General features: G+C 41.0%; 2 protein-coding genes across 4 annotated transcripts in view; one reads left to right on the top strand and one right to left on the bottom strand.

The window, feature by feature from the left end:
* Positions 1–22,432, bottom strand: part of nf1a (neurofibromin 1a) — a 165,778-nt gene that overhangs the window by 43,566 nt on the left and 99,780 nt on the right. The window lies entirely within an intron of this gene.
* On the top strand, positions 151–21,228 carry evi2b (ecotropic viral integration site 2B). The gene is given in 3 exon segments (XM_088380785.1): positions 151–260; positions 11,646–12,365; positions 12,368–21,228. Coding segments are annotated over 2 exon segments (870 nt in total). The 5' UTR covers positions 151–260; positions 11,646–11,662; the 3' UTR covers positions 12,535–21,228.

Below are 22,432 nucleotides of genomic sequence, written 5' to 3'. Positions count from 1 at the left end.
TTTGACTGGCTAGTACTCTAAAGGTAAGCATCTCTAATAATTAAAATGAAATACATCTCTCAGGGTAAAAACAGAACTATGATAATTAACGCAGGCATTTAAACTTGCTACAGGTTGCACAAGACTTCCTGAAAATGAAAAAGAAGTGAGTCACTCTTTCAAAATGTAAGCAGAACAGTTACTCATATTCAACCAGAGTGCTCTTGCTTCAGATTAACCGACCTTCTGCCTGGGGTTTCACTGAAATCCGACAATAGTTGGTAAGACATTTAACACCATCAATATTTTCTTATTGTCTTTCAGATAGGATTTTTCTTTTTGATTTAGACGGCAGCTGATCATCATGACACGGACTATCAACTACAATCTTGCTCAATCTTGTCATTTAATTCAACTTTTGATCCATTTGCATTATGAGAGAAACTATGCTGTGGCCAAGAATAGCTCTAACGATTACATTTGAGATAACTCAAACTGTAAGCTACTGTACACAAATGATGAACTTGAGTGTACTTGAGGTCTGTTAATACAATAGAGTCGGTCTAAATCGCAGTGAAATTTCTTGCTAAGATGCAAAACGTAGTGGTTTATAGTTGCAATGAGCCTTTTTGCATACTACATATTAACAAAATGACTTGGGGTTTGTTGTGTAATATAATTTTTATAATTTTCATAGTGTTTTTAAAATGTATCATGAATGTGCAATTGGATATTAGTGTATGTAAAACAAGTTTTTAGGCAAAAATGTTTTCAATTTTGTAATACTATGCATGTTGGTTGTACAGAAACCCAAGATTATATTATTTCCAAATTTTTGTCAGACTTAACTGTTTCAAATGCAGAATGAGGGCTTTGCGATTCAGCATGAAATTCATATCATGGTATAAATTTAGGGGGCGGCTCGGTGGCGCACTGGGTAGCACGTCCGCCTCACAGGAGGGTGCCGGTTCGATTACACCTCCGACCCTCCCTGTATGGAGTCTGCATGTTCTCCCTGAGTCCGCTTGGGTTTCCTCCGGGCACTCCGGTTTCCTCCCACATCCCAAAAACATGCTTGGTAGGCTGATTGAGCATTCCAAATTGCCCCTCGGTGTGAGTGAGAGTGCGGATGGTTGTTTGTCTCTGTGTGCCCTGCGATTGCCTGGCAACCGGTTCAGGGTGTCCCCCGCCTACTGCCCGATGACCGCTGGGATAGGCTCCAGCACGGCCGCGAAACCCGTAGGGACAAAGCGGTACAGGAAATGGATGGGTGGTATAAATTTAATCCCTTCACCGTAATGTAGAGTGTACAAGTACAAAATTCTTAATGAAAGTATTTCTGAATGGCTTATTTAAATGTAAAAATATAAATCCCTGTTAAAAGGCTCAAATTTTCATAAAAACATGTCTGTATTTGTAATGGAATAACAATAATTCAAATGAAAAAAAATCTCTTCCCTTAGTAAAGTCAAATAGAGAAAATGATTTTGAGACCTATTATTGTGTGGATTTCAAAACTGAATCATGCAAATAAATGCAAAAAACAACAGCTAAAATAAATATTTAATATACTTTTGACCTTACAAGCTCCTCGTCACTGCTGATGTCAGTCATAACTGATTCACTTTAGGTTTTCGAGCATTTGCTTAAGCGACCATTTGCAACTTTGAACGAACCCTAACAAGAAGACATTCTCATTCTTAAAAGTACTGTACATTTAAAGGGCTAGAGACATCCCTTTTTTTTTTTCAACTAGAACGGAATTTGATAGAATGTATAAAGTGAACACATTTGCCGCATTGAAAATTAAAAATGGACACCGATTACTAAGAATAAAGCTGAAATGAAATGCCAGTTTATCGATCGGGTCCCGCACGAAGCCAAACTGGCGGCGCCATTACTGTGACGTCACAAGTTGTACATCTGGATGTCAACAAACCCAAACAACATGGCAGATGATAGCGACAGCTCCGTTTCTAGCGGCAATATTAGCATCATTTTATCCGATTCAGAAACCTCTTTTGACGCAGAATATGATGAATCTAGCAGTTCACTTGGGCTGAGCTGAGCACATTTTCTGAATTGTGCCCCTCCCGTCACTCTGGTTAGGTTGGCATAGTAAAGAGTGCTCTTGGGGGCTTTAGAGTGCCGAGTTGATCTCGGCACATGAAGACATGACCACCTGCAACGTTTGGTTTAGGTTTTATAAGCATTTTTAATTGTATTGCTTAAATCGCATTCTCTCGACGAGCTGAGCACGTTTTCTGAATTGTGCCTCTCCCGTCACTGTGGTTAGGTTGGCATAGTAAAAAGAGTAGAGTGCCGAGTTGACCACTGCGCATGGAGAAATGAACATCTGCAGCGTTTGGTTTAGGTTTTAGGCGCATTTTTAATTTTATTTCTTAAATCGCATTTTTTCAACGAGCTGAGCACGTTTTCTGAATTGTGCCCCTCCCGTCACGCTTCGGCATACTTTTCAAAGTCAAAGTCTCAAAGTCTCCTTTATTGTCAATTCCTCCGCATGTCAAGACACACATAGAGATCGAAATTACGTTTCTCACTATCCCAGGGTGACAAGACAGAGTTCATAACGCACATACAAGTAAACAACACAGGAAAATTAAAACAAGAAGATGAACAATAAGAGTGATAGCACGCTAGCCGCTCCCGATGCACAGCAGAGTCCGGAAAGATGACAGTCAACCAGGCCACTGTGAACACGAGCACACAGCAGGCACGCACTGTCCGGTTCGTGGATCCTATCAGGCGAACTCAACCCATCTTGTCGTCCCGCGAACGAACGTACGCCAGGATAATGGAAGGTACGGCTAGGCGAGCTGGGTTGGCCGCAAACCTGGCCCGACGTCTCCGCGCTGGCCCCTCTTCTCTTTTTGTTTACATTCACTGAAGCTAAACGCGTACAACTTGAGACGTCATGAGACGTCACTTCCGGCTGGCGGCTCGGTGCAGTCAAAGTCGTCTGTGCGGCAAATTTAAATTAAATTTTTCAGAGCAACAGCTTCCTTTTCGTTGTTTCGAGCGTCAATTTATATTTATAAGCCCATAAGCTAACTACAACCGATTTATACATATACCGGTGTCTCTAGCCCTTTAAGGACTCATTCTGGTCTTTTGCAATTCTCTATTTCACATTAATTTAGCAATTAGCATTAGCTTTTCTATCTTCTCATGTTATTTCTGTTCAGTATATCACACACCTCGTCTGCCTTCAGTTATCGGACCAATTTGATGATGGGTTTTACAAAATGACTTCCCGTAATTCCCGGACTATAAGCCGCTACTTTTTGCACAAGCTTTGAACCCTGCAGCTTGTCGTCCTGTGCGGCGTATCTATGGATTGTTCGTGATTTTTGTGATGACTAATACACTTATACACTTGTAAAAAGGCTGTGGACCGCTGTTGTGTGGCACCGCTTTGCTGGGCGGAGGGATATGTGACCAGACACACGGGGAGAAGAGTGGTGTGTTGATCGCATGTCCGTCTGCCAGGCAAATAGTCCGTATAATTGACACAAAGAAGAGACAGAACTATCATAATTTTCGGACTATAAGTCGCTCCGGAGTATAAGTCGCACCAGCCATAAAATGCCCCAAAAAGTGAAAAAAAAAAACAATATATAAGTCGCTCCGGAGTATAAGTCGCATTTTGGGGGGCAATTTATTCGACAAAATCCCACACCAAGAACAGTCATGAACGAGCAACAACAGGCTAAACGATAGCAACAACAGGCTAAATGATAGGTATGCTAACGTGACAAACACAAACAAAGAGCTGAGAACAGGCCTGACGTAACATATAGAGTTATTAAAGGCAACTATTACATAAATGTTTATAAAACCATCTGTGTCACTCCAATTCATTAAATCCATCGATCGTTCGATACGATAGCAACAACAGGCTAAACCAGGGGTGGGCAAACTTTTTGACTTGCGGGCCGAATTGGGTTCTAAATTTTGACCGGGGGCCGAACCAGGAGCAGATGGATGTAGTATTTGTGTGAAGTAATAGAAATGACATGTAAAGGTCATTGCATAAAAGGTTGTTACTTTTAATAGGTAGTAAAGCATGGATATTCAAAAAAAGCTTTTTGAAAACAAATGCATTTATTAACAGCATTTAAAAAAGATTTAACCAAAAAACTACTATCAGTGATTCTCATTAAATACGACACTGTTATTATGAATAATAGTTTCCATCACTTCAGGACCTGCAGGTCAGATTTATGAAATATGTTTATCTAATGAGGCAAAATCACATCAAACGGCAAACATTCTGACAGAATACATCATCTTGAAGAATCAGTGAAAGAATTTCATCTAAATAAAGTATTAAAAAAATCAATAGTATTGTTGGTCTCCCTTTTTTGCTAGGGCATCATGGTCTGGAGTAAAATTTGTTGTGGTAATTCTTAGGATAGAGCCGAGGTGTCCGTCCATTAACCTAGATCTGTGACGGGCTTTGTTGATGTTCATGTGGCTGAGCGTCTGCTCAAACCCGTAGGTCGAGCCAAATGGTCCACTTTTTTTTAAACACTCGGCAGTCAGTGTCCACCTTTCTTTTCCTCGGGCCACTCATTTTAATGGAAGGATTCCAGGGGAAGGTTTGTGGGTGGCGTTAGCGTAAAACCTTATCTGAAAGCTCAGTGCGCGAATTACGAGAATGCTGACGTCACAGCCCACACTCGAAATTTGGCACTGATGGAAATAGAGCGCGGAGTGCGCCGGGTCCGTACTACTTAGTACGTACTAGAGATGCACCGATCCGGCTTTTTCAGTTTCTATACCGATACCGATGCCGTGGCTTTGCATATCGGTCGATACCCGATACCGATCCGATATTATGGTTGATTTAACAAGCTACATACCTCTACATGTGGAAAAATAAAATATAGCATCGGGACAAGAGAATAAACAAGTGACTTGGTCAAATACAATAATCAAGCAATGTAAACATGTGTTCGCACACTTTCTCATACATTTCTGACAGTGCGGTCTCAGAAAAATACTTGCGCGATGGCAAATTGTACCGTGGCTCCAGGTGCTCAAGTAAACGTTGGAAGCCCTCGTTTTCAACAACACTCATCGGTTGTCCATCCAAAACCATGAATTCCAGCACTTTCTCAGTAACTCTCATAGCATTTGCGCTATTGCCTGGGAATTTCTCCCGTCTTTGCAGTGCATCTGCTAACGTTAACTGCCGTGTAGGTCCACCTGCCGCTCCCTTAGATCTGCTCAACTGCTGGAACTCCTGGTGCTCCGTTGCATGGTGTTTCTGGAGATGCTTAATTAAATTGGTAGTACTATAACTGGCAGTACTACCACCACCCCTGGCAACATTAGCTTTGCAGACATTACAAACTGCCGTCGAACTAGTTGGCGTGTTCAGTTTAAAGTACCTCCACACAGCTGACTCTTTCGTTCGCTCCATGTTTGCGTTTGTTTAGAAAACTCTCGTGGCATGCGGCACACGTGCTGCTGACGTATGACGTAGCCCACGTCCCAATAGATTAAGGAAAGGATCGGCTCACGGATCGGCTGCATTTTCCGATACCCGATCCATCTATTTTGTTGATATCGGGGCCGATATCTGATCCAGATATCGGATCGGTGCATCTCTAGTACGTACACGCACTTGTGAGTGCGCACCGAGCTTTCTGACACGGCTTCCGGGAGTAAATGCGCGGGTGGGCGCTTCCCCATCTACTGGGTAAAAACATATTCATTGCAGGGAAAATGACAAAAAAAACAGTTTAATAAAACAATTTATTCAGGTTTGGCGGGCCGGATTAAACGGCACCGTGGGCCGGATGTGGCCCGGGGGCCGTAGTTTGCCCGGTCTGGGCTAAACGATAGGTATGCTACCGTGACAAACACAAACGAAGAGCTGAGAATGGGCCTGGCGTAACATATAGAGTTATTAAGGAGAACTATTACATAAATAACACGTTTATAAAACCATCAGTGTCACTCCAATTTATTAAATCCATCGATCGTTCTTTGTTAATGGGTGTGCGCGGCTGACGGCGCTTGCAATTCAAAATATTCCACAGGCCCTTATAACGATATATAAATTATATTTCAAATAACTATTATATAAGCAATATTATCAAACCATCTGTGCACTTTAAATCATTAAATCCATTGATTCCTCGTCCTTTGTCAACAACGCCGCACGTGTGTCCTGACGTCAGCCTCGTCGTTATCCCACAGATCTACTATATAACTATATCGTAGCGTTAACAAAGTACAAAGAAAGACGTGGGTTTGGTGAACGGCTCTTATTTAACAAAACAAACTTCCAAGCGTGTGGCGGCGTGGACTTCCAGCCACCGATGTGGAAGAGAGCTCCATACAATAGGACCGAGCGTGTGTAAAAGCCATGTCCGAGCCCCATGCACCGTCCGCGGACAGCCACCCGGCTGAGCGCCGGCCCCCGACTTTGATCCACGAAGGTGAACGAGAGCTCAGTAGAGTAGGACCAGGTGTCCGTAAAAGCCATAATAGTTTTTCAAACCTTCTATGTCACTCCAAATCCTTAATTCTTTCAATCTCTGCGTCCTCCGTGTCACTTAGAAACAAAGCCGGTAGTACGTACGTGGGTACGTTAGTCCTTTATGTAAACAACCCCCGCGCCGCACCACTGACGTCACTTGAAATTCAAATTACAGTAATGCTTTGGTACATCACGGTTCTCCAAACTTTCTTTCTGCTGCTTGATTACTGTTTTCGGCTGCATATTTTACAACTTGAAGTTTGTTACCTGCAAAATATTAGTTTCTTTTTGGTGCCATTTTTCTTAAGCCCTTCCCATTTAGAGCGCCCTCATCCAGTTTCGTCTGAAAATATATTTTTTTTCAGATGTAGTTTTTTTGTTTTGTTTATTTTGTTGTTTCATCAAAGTCAAAGTCTGCTTTATTGTCGATTTCTTCATATGCCAAGACACACAAAGAGATCGAAATTACGTTTCCACTATCCCACGGTGACAAGACATAGTACACAATATGCATACTAGTAAACAACACACAAAAAAAACAAGAAGGCACAAACAATGAATAAATAAGAGTGATGAATAAATAATAAATAAACAAATAACATAATAAATATAAGAGGAGCAGAAATGGAGCAAGTGTGCATACAGCAGACAGTGGACTTGGATATGGCGCTTTAAAGTGTTAATTGCTTTATTTGATTTTTTCTCTATTTTTATGTTTTGAATATGTTCAAGATAAAGATATAAAAGCATGTGAAGTGATCAACTGTACTAAAAATAACATGTGAAGTGGTTAACTATCCTTGTAAGTAAGGGATGTGTTAATGATCAAGTAAAAATTTGTGAAAAAAATAACATATAAGTCGCTCCTGAGTATAAGTCGACCCCCACCCAAACTATGAAAAAAAAACGCAAATTATAGTCCGAAAATTACAGTAGATCAGGATGGACATTACTGAAGAAAGGAAGCTTTTATACACAAACCCTCATTATGGGGGACAAAAGAAATGCATATGATGCCGCTTTTAATTTAAAGGCAGACGAGTTGGCTCTTAACGAAGGAACTAGAGCTGCTCATGCACTGTAGAGGTTTTCTCCGGTCACTAGAGGGCACTGGGCTATTGTTGATGACATCTTGTTGCGTCACCCTTTCCCGGTCACGTCTACTCTGGAGCTATACGTGTAGCTCGTATCACATTGCCAACTTTAGCCCTGTAAGTGGTCTCATTTTATTTATTATTAGTTGTGTGTTGCTCGTGTTCCCTGCACATTAAGTTTATTATGGTCGTCGCTGAGATTTATACATGTATTTATGCAGAGCTTCTTCATCTCTGTCAATAAAGGTTATAAAAGGTATGCGTCCCCAAAGAACCATCTGGTTGCTGACAATATTCTTTGCGTATATTCTCTCAAAAATGGTAAACCTTAAAAAACCTGCAGCTAATGGTCCGGTGCGGCTTGCATATGAACAAAACAAGATCTCCGCCTAAATTTAGCTGCCGCAGCTTATAATCAGGTGCGGTTTATAGTCCGGAAATTACGGTAATTATCATCTTAGAAATGTGCCCCCTGCAATGTGCATGCGTAGCCCCAACTGTGGTTGGGAAACACTGACTTCGAGGAGAGGGGCTGCACCACGAAACTTGTAGCTGCTGCCCCAGACATTGTGCAGCACAAGTTAGCTAAGCGTCTGGTGTTTTGTGAGCAGCATGTGTAGGTACCAGATATACTCCATTGGTCAGATCAGCCCGGGGGGCCTGCGCCTGTTGATGACGTCATGCTATGTGATTGGCTAGAAGACAGCAGGAAGATGTTCAAGATTGTGGTTGGTCTGTTTCGCACACAGACGGATTTCGTGAAAAAAACAAAATTTTCCGATGTAAATGGCTTGTAATGCCGTTCAAATGCTTTTTAGTTAATTTGATCCTTTTTTATTTTGTGAGTCTTTTCTTTCCACGGGCTTACTGGACAAAGAAATGTTTGCAACTCATTGGGAAGTTTGTACATTGCATTGTGTGGCGGAAAAAAAAGAAAATCCATTATGAGAGATTTCCGACCCCTTTATAAAACAATGTGCGCTTTTTTCAAATCAGTGATTGATTTAATAAAGCAGACGTATCATGTAAATCTGTTCAGTTTTCTCTGTTTTCTATTACGGGTTTTAATCTATTACATCACATCCGTTGGGGGGGACTACCAAACAAGGTAATGGGTGTGGCCAAACGGTTTCGCAAAGCCACCACCTTTATTACTTGGAGAAACTTTTGTAGTCCAAACAACTCATGGATGCCGAAGTGGAAAGATCAAAATGTTCCATTGTTGGATGCATCAATCCACACAACTCATTGCACCATCCCCCATCGTCAGAACTTCAAAGAAATGCCTGGTCAAATTTCATTTTTCGAACAGTGTTCCCACATCTGTGGGCAAAATCCCGCTTGTTCAAGGACGGGTGTTTCAGAAATCTTTTGTTTGTATAGAAGATTTGCCGAAATACTTTGTTTAGTTGATAGTTCAGTTCCTTTTAATCTATGGAAACGATGGACACAGTAAAGCGGTAAACTTGAGATGACACAAAAATAACAAACTGTATTTCACTTTCATATTATTGCATGTCTATGATGCACTCGTTTTCATAGCATTAGTGTCAGTCTTTCACCTGATTTTATAGCTGTGCGCTCTGTTTTTACTTCTTATGGGTGTATTTTGAGTAGTTTTATCAGATGAATTGCATCAAAGGTGCTATATTATTCTTGGGGAACACAATGTGATGAATGCATTTGTTAGCTTCTCGCTAACACCAACATTAGCTTACTGGTTAACTTGACTGAAGTGCTTGTTTACAAGACATGTTCATAGATATGAGGGGATTTATTTTGTTACGTGTAATGTATGTGTATGGGCAAGTCTTCTGCCGTTGACATCTCAAAGTCAAAGTCAAAGTCAGCTTTATTGTCAATTTCTCCACATGCCAAAGACACACAAAGAAACCGAAATTTCGTTCCCCGCTATCCCACGGTGACAAGACATGGCCCACAATAGACAATCAAGTAAACAAGTAAACAACAGCGTGCTGAATAAATAATGAATAAATAACACAACAAATAAATAAATAAGAGGAGCAATAAGGAGCAAGTGAGCGTACAGCAGACATTGCAGAAAATAGCGCAACAGTGCCCCACGCTACGCAGAAGGGGGTAGCGAGTTCAGGGTCCTAACAGCCTGGAGAAAGAAGCTGTTGGTGAGTCTGGTGGTGCGGGAGCGCAGGCTCCTGTACCTCTTCCCAGAGGGCAAAAGGTCAAACAAAGAGTGATCTGGGTGACTCACATCACTCGCAATCGTGGTTGCCTTGCGGGCGAGATGGGAGGTGTAAATGTCCTTCAGGGAGGGGAGCGAAGCACCAATAATCTTACCAGCCGTATTCACTATGCGCTGCAGGGCCTTCAAGTTCTGTTCAGTGCAGCTACCACCCCAGACAGCGATGCAACTGGGGAGGACGCTCTCAATGGTGCCACGGTAGAATGTAGACAGGACTGCCTGAGGAGCACATGCACGCCTGAGCTTCCGCAGGAAGTACAGGCAGCGCTGAGCTTTCTCCGCCAGTGACGCGGTGTTTGCGGACCAGGAGAGGTCCTCACTGATGTGCACCCCCAGGAACTTGGTGCAGCTCACCCTCTCCACCACAGCACCGTCGATGATCAGCGGATCTTTTAAGATCTTCGATTTTTTTAATCGATCAAAAAGTTTGCGGTGCAAGTAAGCGCTACCTCGGCTAAAAAACTACAAATATGTCTGACCGAAAAGGGAGGTGCACATCTTGCGGCCTGGAGGGAGTGGGGTGTGAAGTATCTCGTTTGCATTTAAAAAGACCACACCAAAATGGCTAGCTGAGTCGCACCTTAGAACAAGTATAATAGAGGGACCTGTGAAGGTTTCAAAACAAGGAATTCAGACAAAAGCATTACTGTTCCACTTAATATAAACCACAACTGAAAGAGTAAAACTTAAAACGGAAGAATTTATAAACGTGATACGTAAGCTTTAATGCTTTGGAAATTTTAAAAGGAAGATATGTAATTTGCAGCCACACCTGGTAGTGATAACTTGTAATGATGTTCTTTGGTGTGGGTGTATATTTGTGGTGTGGTGTATATTTCATGTTTTTATTATATGTTTAGAGAACACTGCCTTTAATTTAAATATAGTAACGATGTATGTTTTTTCAAACATGAATATTGGAACTGATACATATTTGGTCCAATGAATAACTCATCACAGACTGTACACGATGAATGAAATTATCTAGACTCAAATTACTGAAATGGGAAAAGTGTCAATATGTCTTGCCACCATTAAGAAGTTGATGTATTCTTTGAGTATATTGATTTGAAGTATAATTGAAAACGTGTAACGCCAAATAGTGTTAAATAGTTGACGTAAAATCGATATGTCTAAGGATTGATGAATGAAAATGTTTAGAGCAATTATTTTCTCTAGCCTGAGTACATTCTCAATTAAAAAATGACCACCACCCATTATTACAATAAAATTTGTTGTTATTCATTGTGTCATGTGTACAATGTACAAACGGTCGACCCTCACTGTGAATTGAATGAGCAAATGCTCATGAGGCACAATATTACATTTACAACATTTATCAATATTACAGTATAGTTACTCTATTCTCTATATTAAAAATGGTCAAGCTTTGATGTAAATTGAATAAATAAACCAAAATGAAGTAAACGCAAGCACATCTTGACTCTAATGTAATGGGGTGCAGTGTTGTTTGTCCAATTGGATTTGCCATAGCACGACATCATCAGCATGCAGTACAGGCCCCCGGAGCCGATCTGACCACCCGGGTAGATCTATTCACTAGGGAAAGCAGGGAGGATGGGTGATTTGACGTGAACATGACCCTTTTTTTAACGAGCTAGAAATCGTGTTATTAAAAAATCACTCAGACCTACTATAACATGAAATTATCAAATTAGTACCAGTGAAACAGTGTGAACAGTTTAGTTTCTGTATAACAAACCAGGTATTGGGGGTGTCAAATTTAAGATTTTTTCTAGGATTGGATATCACCAGTATTTTTTGTAGTTGTTTCCTCATGTAGCGTTTTAACTAAAAATACTTTCTATAATTACAGCTGCAAAGACTCACCAAATGGCAACAAGACAGAGGGAAACTCTGATCCTTCACTTCTTAAGGATAGTTTTAGCATTGCTACTGAAAACAAGTGGTACACCAACATTTGGCCGTGTTGACGGTAAAATTGAAGTGACAACTGGTGCAATCAAAGGAAATCTCACTGAAGTCCAGCTACCAACAGTCACTTACAATCAGAAATCCCCTCTGAATATCACAGAAGAGATCAAGGTAGCTCAAGCAACAACTGGCTTCATAGATACCCTGAAAAGGAATTCAGGAATGACAAACACCAAAAAAGTAACTGAAAGCATTACATCTCCAGTGTTCACAAGATCCACAAAAAAACAGGACATGCAACAAACACTCCTAACCTCTACTACTAGAATTACCCATTTATCTACAGAGTCGAAGCTCATTTCTACCGCAACCACATCTTCAACCTCATCTCTTGAAAACAAACCTACAAACATAGGTGAGGATGCCACACAGTCCACTGTCTCATTCAAATCTTCAAGAGTTAATATCCTAACTGAGCCAAATAAAATCCAACAACCTCCAGCAGAAAACTCCAATAACGTACCAATTCACAGTCAAGTAATGGCAGGACTAATAGGTGTGGCTCTGGTATCAATGATGGTTGGAATCTTGGTCATCTTTGTGAAAAAACGCAAACTTCAGAAAGAGCAGATAACCACAACTGAATGGGCAGGTCCTTCACCATTAGCCATGGAGATGACAATGGATGAGTAACACTGGGGTCAACTAATCATATTCCTGCTGCCAGCTTCCTGTGTCTGAAAACTTCCAAAAGGTTGTCCTTTCTTCCAGAAATACAGGAGTACCGTAATTTCCGGACTATAAGCCACGACTTTTTTCCGAAATTTTGAACCCTGCGGCTTATAGTCAGGTGCGGCTTATATAAGATTTTTTTCGTGATTTTTGTGATGACTTGATCACTTTTATACACGCGTAAAAAGGCTGTGGACCACTGTTGTGCGGTATCTTGAATACTATTTTGAAACATTACTATGGCTGCTGCTTATTCTGGCTGTGTTGCTTGTGACTATTATGAGCTTTAGTAGGAATGCACGCTAGGTGACCTGCGTCAAAGGGCTCTAAACCCTTTCTCTTACTCTGCCATGTGACTCAGAGATTACACAAAGCAGTGCACACTTCCGTGTTGCTGCGGTACTACTGCTGCGTCACAGGCAATGTTTAGAAAGACATGTTAAAGTATGTTATTAAAACTTTAAAAAGGCTTTCTGTGTACTGTCTTTCTTTGTAAAAAACTCGTGTGCACGTGCGGCTTATAGTCCGGTGCGGCTTGTGTAAGAAAAAAACTAAAATATCCCTGAATTTTAGCTGGTGCGGCTTATAGTCCGGTGCGGTTTATAGTCCGGAAATTACGGTAGTCAGAAACAAAAACACAAGCTTTAACCTTTGGAAGTACATATCAAGGGAGTACATCTGAACAAAAATTCAGCGCACTGGAAAGCATTGGCAAAAAAAGACTGGGTAATTCTGCCATTCTATCCTCTGCTATAAAACAAAGCAAATTACAGTTCTGTGGACTTGTGAATGACAGTTGTGACTAAATATATCTATACTGCGGAAAATGTCTGGGCAATTTTGATTAGGAATCAAATACTGTTTTAGAATATTTTCTATCTGTTACTGAGAATATTGGAACAACACCATAGACACGGAGCCTCATTTATAGACAGTGGGTAGGCACAATTTTGTGCTTAGATCATGCATACCAACAAACAAATTTAGAACCTTCTCAGATAGGCAAACATAATGATTAGCTTGAATAGAAAACATCAGACAGATCTTTTACCCAAGGGGCACGGTGTATTGAAATTATAGTTATTCATAAAAACAACAACTCAAATGCTAACTTAAATGGGCAAATTGCAAATAAGTTGAATAATAACCGTGAAATGGACATCTTTAATCATATTTATCCTTGTTCTTTCAAAGACTTGTAAGAGCTGTATGTGTGCATCTGCTCCTGGCTTTGCAGACTTAGAAGTTGTCGCTCCACAAACAAATTACGAGAGTACACTTTAATAGCACAATCAGAGAAGCCATCAAACCGCTCACATTAATCCAAAGCTTCAGAGTTTTTGTATCTATCAAGTTACACTTGCACGCTACAAACCTCAAACAACATTTCCGGAAATTTACTGTTGACAAATGACTGACAAAAAGATCAGGAGCAGCAGATACAACGCAGCTGTCTTGCTTGTGATGCAACTCTAATAGCTTATATTATCTGTTGTTTCCAATACTAATTTATCTTCCTATTATTATTTGGTTAAAGCGGGAAAATATTCGCTTATTGTGCCATGTTTTATGTTGAGTAAAATGACTAAAAAATGTTTTTTATCTGTTTACAAAGTATTGAGCGAGTGAGTGATGCATATATTTTTTTTTTCCAAATACATTTTCAACTTCACATTATGTACGGTGGCCCCCCACTATTTTCAGGGAATAGGGCCAGCTCAGTGAACTAGTGGTAGAGTGTCCGCCCTGAGACTGGAAGGTTAGGGTTAGGGTTCAAACCAAGGCCGGGTCACACCAAAGACTATAAAAAATGGGACCCATTGCTTCCTTTTCGTTGTTTCGAGCGTCAATTTATATTTATAAGCCCATAAGCTAACTACAACCGATTTATACATATACCGGTGTCTCTAGCCCTTTAAGGACTCATTCTGGTCTTTTGCAATTCTCTATTTCACATTAATTTAGCAATTAGCATTAGCTTTTCTATCTTCTCATGTTATTTCTGTTCAGTATATCACACACCTCGTCTGCCTTCAGTTATCGGACCAATTTGATGATGGGTTTTACAAAATGACTTCCCGTAATTCCCGGACTATAAGCCGCTACTTTTTGCACAAGCTTTGAACCCTGCAGCTTGTCGTCCTGTGCGGCGTATCTATGGATTGTTCGTGATTTTTGTGATGACTAATACACTTATACACTTGTAAAAAGGCTGTGGACCGCTGTTGTGTGGCACCGCTTTGCTGGGCGGAGGGATATGTGACCAGACACACGGGGAGAAGAGTGGTGTGTTGATCGCATGTCCGTCTGCCAGGCAAATAGTCCGTATAATTGACACAAAGAAGAGACAGAACTATCATAATTTTCGGACTATAAGTCGCTCCGGAGTATAAGTCGCACCAGCCATAAAATGCCCCAAAAAGTGAAAAAAAAAAACAATATATAAGTCGCTCCGGAGTATAAGTCGCATTTTGGGGGGCAATTTATTCGACAAAATCCCACACCAAGAACAGTCATGAACGAGCAACAACAGGCTAAACGATAGCAACAACAGGCTAAATGATAGGTATGCTAACGTGACAAACACAAACAAAGAGCTGAGAACAGGCCTGACGTAACATATAGAGTTATTAAAGGCAACTATTACATAAATGTTTATAAAACCATCTGTGTCACTCCAATTCATTAAATCCATCGATCGTTCGATACGATAGCAACAACAGGCTAAACCAGGGGTGGGCAAACTTTTTGACTTGCGGGCCGAATTGGGTTCTAAATTTTGACCGGGGGCCGAACCAGGAGCAGATGGATGTAGTATTTGTGTGAAGTAATAGAAATGACATGTAAAGGTCATTGCATAAAAGGTTGTTACTTTTAATAGGTAGTAAAGCATGGATATTCAAAAAAAGCTTTTTGAAAACAAATGCATTTATTAACAGCATTTAAAAAAGATTTAACCAAAAAACTACTATCAGTGATTCTCATTAAATACGACACTGTTATTATGAATAATAGTTTCCATCACTTCAGGACCTGCAGGTCAGATTTATGAAATATGTTTATCTAATGAGGCAAAATCACATCAAACGGCAAACATTCTGACAGAATACATCATCTTGAAGAATCAGTGAAAGAATTTCATCTAAATAAAGTATTAAAAAAATCAATAGTATTGTTGGTCTCCCTTTTTTGCTAGGGCATCATGGTCTGGAGTAAAATTTGTTGTGGTAATTCTTAGGATAGAGCCGAGGTGTCCGTCCATTAACCTAGATCTGTGACGGGCTTTGTTGATGTTCATGTGGCTGAGCGTCTGCTCAAACCCGTAGGTCGAGCCAAATGGTCCACTTTTTTTTAAACACTCGGCAGTCAGTGTCCACCTTTCTTTTCCTCGGGCCACTCATTTTAATGGAAGGATTCCAGGGGAAGGTTTGTGGGTGGCGTTAGCGTAAAACCTTATCTGAAAGCTCAGTGCGCGAATTACGAGAATGCTGACGTCACAGCCCACACTCGAAATTTGGCACTGATGGAAATAGAGCGCGGAGTGCGCCGGGTCCGTACTACTTAGTACGTACTAGAGATGCACCGATCCGGCTTTTTCAGTTTCTATACCGATACCGATGCCGTGGCTTTGCATATCGGTCGATACCCGATACCGATCCGATATTATGGTTGATTTAACAAGCTACATACCTCTACATGTGGAAAAATAAAATATAGCATCGGGACAAGAGAATAAACAAGTGACTTGGTCAAATACAATAATCAAGCAATGTAAACATGTGTTCGCACACTTTCTCATACATTTCTGACAGTGCGGTCTCAGAAAAATACTTGCGCGATGGCAAATTGTACCGTGGCTCCAGGTGCTCAAGTAAACGTTGGAAGCCCTCGTTTTCAACAACACTCATCGGTTGTCCATCCAAAACCATGAATTCCAGCACTTTCTCAGTAACTCTCATAGCATTTGCGCTATTGCCTGGGAATTTCTCCCGTCTTTGCAGTGCATCTGCTAACGTTAACTGCCGTGTAGGTCCACCTGCCGCTCCCTTAGATCTGCTCAACTGCTGGAACTCCTGGTGCTCCGTTGCATGGTGTTTCTGGAGATGCTTAATTAAATTGGTAGTACTATAACTGGCAGTACTACCACCACCCCTGGCAACATTAGCTTTGCAGACATTACAAACTGCCGTCGAACTAGTTGGCGTGTTCAGTTTAAAGTACCTCCACACAGCTGACTCTTTCGTTCGCTCCATGTTTGCGTTTGTTTAGAAAACTCTCGTGGCATGCGGCACACGTGCTGCTGACGTATGACGTAGCCCACGTCCCAATAGATTAAGGAAAGGATCGGCTCACGGATCGGCTGCATTTTCCGATACCCGATCCATCTATTTTGTTGATATCGGGGCCGATATCTGATCCAGATATCGGATCGGTGCATCTCTAGTACGTACACGCACTTGTGAGTGCGCACCGAGCTTTCTGACACGGCTTCCGGGAGTAAATGCGCGGGTGGGCGCTTCCCCATCTACTGGGTAAAAACATATTCATTGCAGGGAAAATGACAAAAAAAACAGTTTAATAAAACAATTTATTCAGGTTTGGCGGGCCGGATTAAACGGCACCGTGGGCCGGATGTGGCCCGGGGGCCGTAGTTTGCCCGGTCTGGGCTAAACGATAGGTATGCTACCGTGACAAACACAAACGAAGAGCTGAGAATGGGCCTGGCGTAACATATAGAGTTATTAAGGAGAACTATTACATAAATAACACGTTTATAAAACCATCAGTGTCACTCCAATTTATTAAATCCATCGATCGTTCTTTGTTAATGGGTGTGCGCGGCTGACGGCGCTTGCAATTCAAAATATTCCACAGGCCCTTATAACGATATATAAATTATATTTCAAATAACTATTATATAAGCAATATTATCAAACCATCTGTGCACTTTAAATCATTAAATCCATTGATTCCTCGTCCTTTGTCAACAACGCCGCACGTGTGTCCTGACGTCAGCCTCGTCGTTATCCCACAGATCTACTATATAACTATATCGTAGCGTTAACAAAGTACAAAGAAAGACGTGGGTTTGGTGAACGGCTCTTATTTAACAAAACAAACTTCCAAGCGTGTGGCGGCGTGGACTTCCAGCCACCGATGTGGAAGAGAGCTCCATACAATAGGACCGAGCGTGTGTAAAAGCCATGTCCGAGCCCCATGCACCGTCCGCGGACAGCCACCCGGCTGAGCGCCGGCCCCCGACTTTGATCCACGAAGGTGAACGAGAGCTCAGTAGAGTAGGACCAGGTGTCCGTAAAAGCCATAATAGTTTTTCAAACCTTCTATGTCACTCCAAATCCTTAATTCTTTCAATCTCTGCGTCCTCCGTGTCACTTAGAAACAAAGCCGGTAGTACGTACGTGGGTACGTTAGTCCTTTATGTAAACAACCCCCGCGCCGCACCACTGACGTCACTTGAAATTCAAATTACAGTAATGCTTTGGTACATCACGGTTCTCCAAACTTTCTTTCTGCTGCTTGATTACTGTTTTCGGCTGCATATTTTACAACTTGAAGTTTGTTACCTGCAAAATATTAGTTTCTTTTTGGTGCCATTTTTCTTAAGCCCTTCCCATTTAGAGCGCCCTCATCCAGTTTCGTCTGAAAATATATTTTTTTTCAGATGTAGTTTTTTTGTTTTGTTTATTTTGTTGTTTCATCAAAGTCAAAGTCTGCTTTATTGTCGATTTCTTCATATGCCAAGACACACAAAGAGATCGAAATTACGTTTCCACTATCCCACGGTGACAAGACATAGTACACAATATGCATACTAGTAAACAACACACAAAAAAAACAAGAAGGCACAAACAATGAATAAATAAGAGTGATGAATAAATAATAAATAAACAAATAACATAATAAATATAAGAGGAGCAGAAATGGAGCAAGTGTGCATACAGCAGACAGTGGACTTGGATATGGCGCTTTAAAGTGTTAATTGCTTTATTTGATTTTTTCTCTATTTTTATGTTTTGAATATGTTCAAGATAAAGATATAAAAGCATGGGAAGTGATCAACTGTACTAAAAATAACATGTGAAGTGGTTAACTATCCTTGTAAGTAAGGGATGTGTTAATGATCAAGTAAAAATTTGTGAAAAAAATAACATATAAGTCGCTCCTGAGTATAAGTCGACCCCCACCCAAACTATGAAAAAAAAACGCAAATTATAGTCCGAAAATTACAGTAGATCAGGATGGACATTACTGAAGAAAGGAAGCTTTTATACACAAACCCTCATTATGGGGGACAAAAGAAATGCATATGATGCCGCTTTTAATTTAAAGGCAGACGAGTTGGCTCTTAACGAAGGAACTAGAGCTGCTCATGCACTGTAGAGGTTTTCTCCGGTCACTAGAGGGCACTGGGCTATTGTTGATGACATCTTGTTGCGTCACCCTTTCCCGGTCACGTCTACTCTGGAGCTATACGTGTAGCTCGTATCACATTGCCAACTTTAGCCCTGTAAGTGGTCTCATTTTATTTATTATTAGTTGTGTGTTGCTCGTGTTCCCTGCACATTAAGTTTATTATGGTCGTCGCTGAGATTTATACATGTATTTATGCAGAGCTTCTTCATCTCTGTCAATAAAGGTTATAAAAGGTATGCGTCCCCAAAGAACCATCTGGTTGCTGACAATATTCTTTGCGTATATTCTCTCAAAAATGGTAAACCTTAAAAAACCTGCAGCTAATGGTCCGGTGCGGCTTGCATATGAACAAAACAAGATCTCCGCCTAAATTTAGCTGCCGCAGCTTATAATCAGGTGCGGTTTATAGTCCGGAAATTACGGTAATTATCATCTTAGAAATGTGCCCCCTGCAATGTGCATGCGTAGCCCCAACTGTGGTTGGGAAACACTGACTTCGAGGAGAGGGGCTGCACCACGAAACTTGTAGCTGCTGCCCCAGACATTGTGCAGCACAAGTTAGCTAAGCGTCTGGTGTTTTGTGAGCAGCATGTGTAGGTACCAGATATACTCCATTGGTCAGATCAGCCCGGGGGGCCTGCGCCTGTTGATGACGTCATGCTATGTGATTGGCTAGAAGACAGCAGGAAGATGTTCAAGATTGTGGTTGGTCTGTTTCGCACACAGACGGATTTCGTGAAAAAAACAAAATTTTCCGATGTAAATGGCTTGTAATGCCGTTCAAATGCTTTTTAGTTAATTTGATCCTTTTTTATTTTGTGAGTCTTTTCTTTCCACGGGCTTACTGGACAAAGAAATGTTTGCAACTCATTGGGAAGTTTGTACATTGCATTGTGTGGCGGAAAAAAAAGAAAATCCATTATGAGAGATTTCCGACCCCTTTATAAAACAATGTGCGCTTTTTTCAAATCAGTGATTGATTTAATAAAGCAGACGTATCATGTAAATCTGTTCAGTTTTCTCTGTTTTCTATTACGGGTTTTAATCTATTACATCACATCCGTTGGGGGGGACTACCAAACAAGGTAATGGGTGTGGCCAAACGGTTTCGCAAAGCCACCACCTTTATTACTTGGAGAAACTTTTGTAGTCCAAACAACTCATGGATGCCGAAGTGGAAAGATCAAAATGTTCCATTGTTGGATGCATCAATCCACACAACTCATTGCACCATCCCCCATCGTCAGAACTTCAAAGAAATGCCTGGTCAAATTTCATTTTTCGAACAGTGTTCCCACATCTGTGGGCAAAATCCCGCTTGTTCAAGGACGGGTGTTTCAGAAATCTTTTGTTTGTATAGAAGATTTGCCGAAATACTTTGTTTAGTTGATAGTTCAGTTCCTTTTAATCTATGGAAACGATGGACACAGTAAAGCGGTAAACTTGAGATGACACAAAAATAACAAACTGTATTTCACTTTCATATTATTGCATGTCTATGATGCACTCGTTTTCATAGCATTAGTGTCAGTCTTTCACCTGATTTTATAGCTGTGCGCTCTGTTTTTACTTCTTATGGGTGTATTTTGAGTAGTTTTATCAGATGAATTGCATCAAAGGTGCTATATTATTCTTGGGGAACACAATGTGATGAATGCATTTGTTAGCTTCTCGCTAACACCAACATTAGCTTACTGGTTAACTTGACTGAAGTGCTTGTTTACAAGACATGTTCATAGATATGAGGGGATTTATTTTGTTACGTGTAATGTATGTGTATGGGCAAGTCTTCTGCCGTTGACATCTCAAAGTCAAAGTCAAAGTCAGCTTTATTGTCAATTTCTCCACATGCCAAAGACACACAAAGAAACCGAAATTTCGTTCCCCGCTATCCCACGGTGACAAGACATGGCCCACAATAGACAATCAAGTAAACAAGTAAACAACAGCGTGCTGAATAAATAATGAATAAATAACACAACAAATAAATAAATAAGAGGAGCAATAAGGAGCAAGTGAGCGTACAGCAGACATTGCAGAAAATAGCGCAACAGTGCCCCACGCTACGCAGAAGGGGGTAGCGAGTTCAGGGTCCTAACAGCCTGGAGAAAGAAGCTGTTGGTGAGTCTGGTGGTGCGGGAGCGCAGGCTCCTGTACCTCTTCCCAGAGGGCAAAAGGTCAAACAAAGAGTGATCTGGGTGACTCACATCACTCGCAATCGTGGTTGCCTTGCGGGCGAGATGGGAGGTGTAAATGTCCTTCAGGGAGGGGAGCGAAGCACCAATAATCTTACCAGCCGTATTCACTATGCGCTGCAGGGCCTTCAAGTTCTGTTCAGTGCAGCTACCACCCCAGACAGCGATGCAACTGGGGAGGACGCTCTCAATGGTGCCACGGTAGAATGTAGACAGGACTGCCTGAGGAGCACATGCACGCCTGAGCTTCCGCAGGAAGTACAGGCAGCGCTGAGCTTTCTCCGCCAGTGACGCGGTGTTTGCGGACCAGGAGAGGTCCTCACTGATGTGCACCCCCAGGAACTTGGTGCAGCTCACCCTCTCCACCACAGCACCGTCGATGATCAGCGGATCTTTTAAGATCTTCGATTTTTTTAATCGATCAAAAAGTTTGCGGTGCAAGTAAGCGCTACCTCGGCTAAAAAACTACAAATATGTCTGACCGAAAAGGGAGGTGCACATCTTGCGGCCTGGAGGGAGTGGGGTGTGAAGTATCTCGTTTGCATTTAAAAAGACCACACCAAAATGGCTAGCTGAGTCGCACCTTAGAACAAGTATAATAGAGGGACCTGTGAAGGTTTCAAAACAAGGAATTCAGACAAAAGCATTACTGTTCCACTTAATATAAACCACAACTGAAAGAGTAAAACTTAAAACGGAAGAATTTATAAACGTGATACGTAAGCTTTAATGCTTTGGAAATTTTAAAAGGAAGATATGTAATTTGCAGCCACACCTGGTAGTGATAACTTGTAATGATGTTCTTTGGTGTGGGTGTATATTTGTGGTGTGGTGTATATTTCATGTTTTTATTATATGTTTAGAGAACACTGCCTTTAATTTAAATATAGTAACGATGTATGTTTTTTCAAACATGAATATTGGAACTGATACATATTTGGTCCAATGAATAACTCATCACAGACTGTACACGATGAATGAAATTATCTAGACTCAAATTACTGAAATGGGAAAAGTGTCAATATGTCTTGCCACCATTAAGAAGTTGATGTATTCTTTGAGTATATTGATTTGAAGTATAATTGAAAACGTGTAACGCCAAATAGTGTTAAATAGTTGACGTAAAATCGATATGTCTAAGGATTGATGAATGAAAATGTTTAGAGCAATTATTTTCTCTAGCCTGAGTACATTCTCAATTAAAAAATGACCACCACCCATTATTACAATAAAATTTGTTGTTATTCATTGTGTCATGTGTACAATGTACAAACGGTCGACCCTCACTGTGAATTGAATGAGCAAATGCTCATGAGGCACAATATTACATTTACAACATTTATCAATATTACAGTATAGTTACTCT

Source organism: Syngnathus floridae, chromosome 7 (genome assembly GCF_059516105.1).
Source record: "Syngnathus floridae isolate MCC-2025c chromosome 7, RoL_Sflo_1.0, whole genome shotgun sequence".
Lineage (NCBI taxonomy): Eukaryota > Metazoa > Chordata > Actinopteri > Syngnathiformes > Syngnathidae > Syngnathus > Syngnathus floridae.
This window is presented reverse-complemented; position numbering and strand designations above follow the sequence as displayed.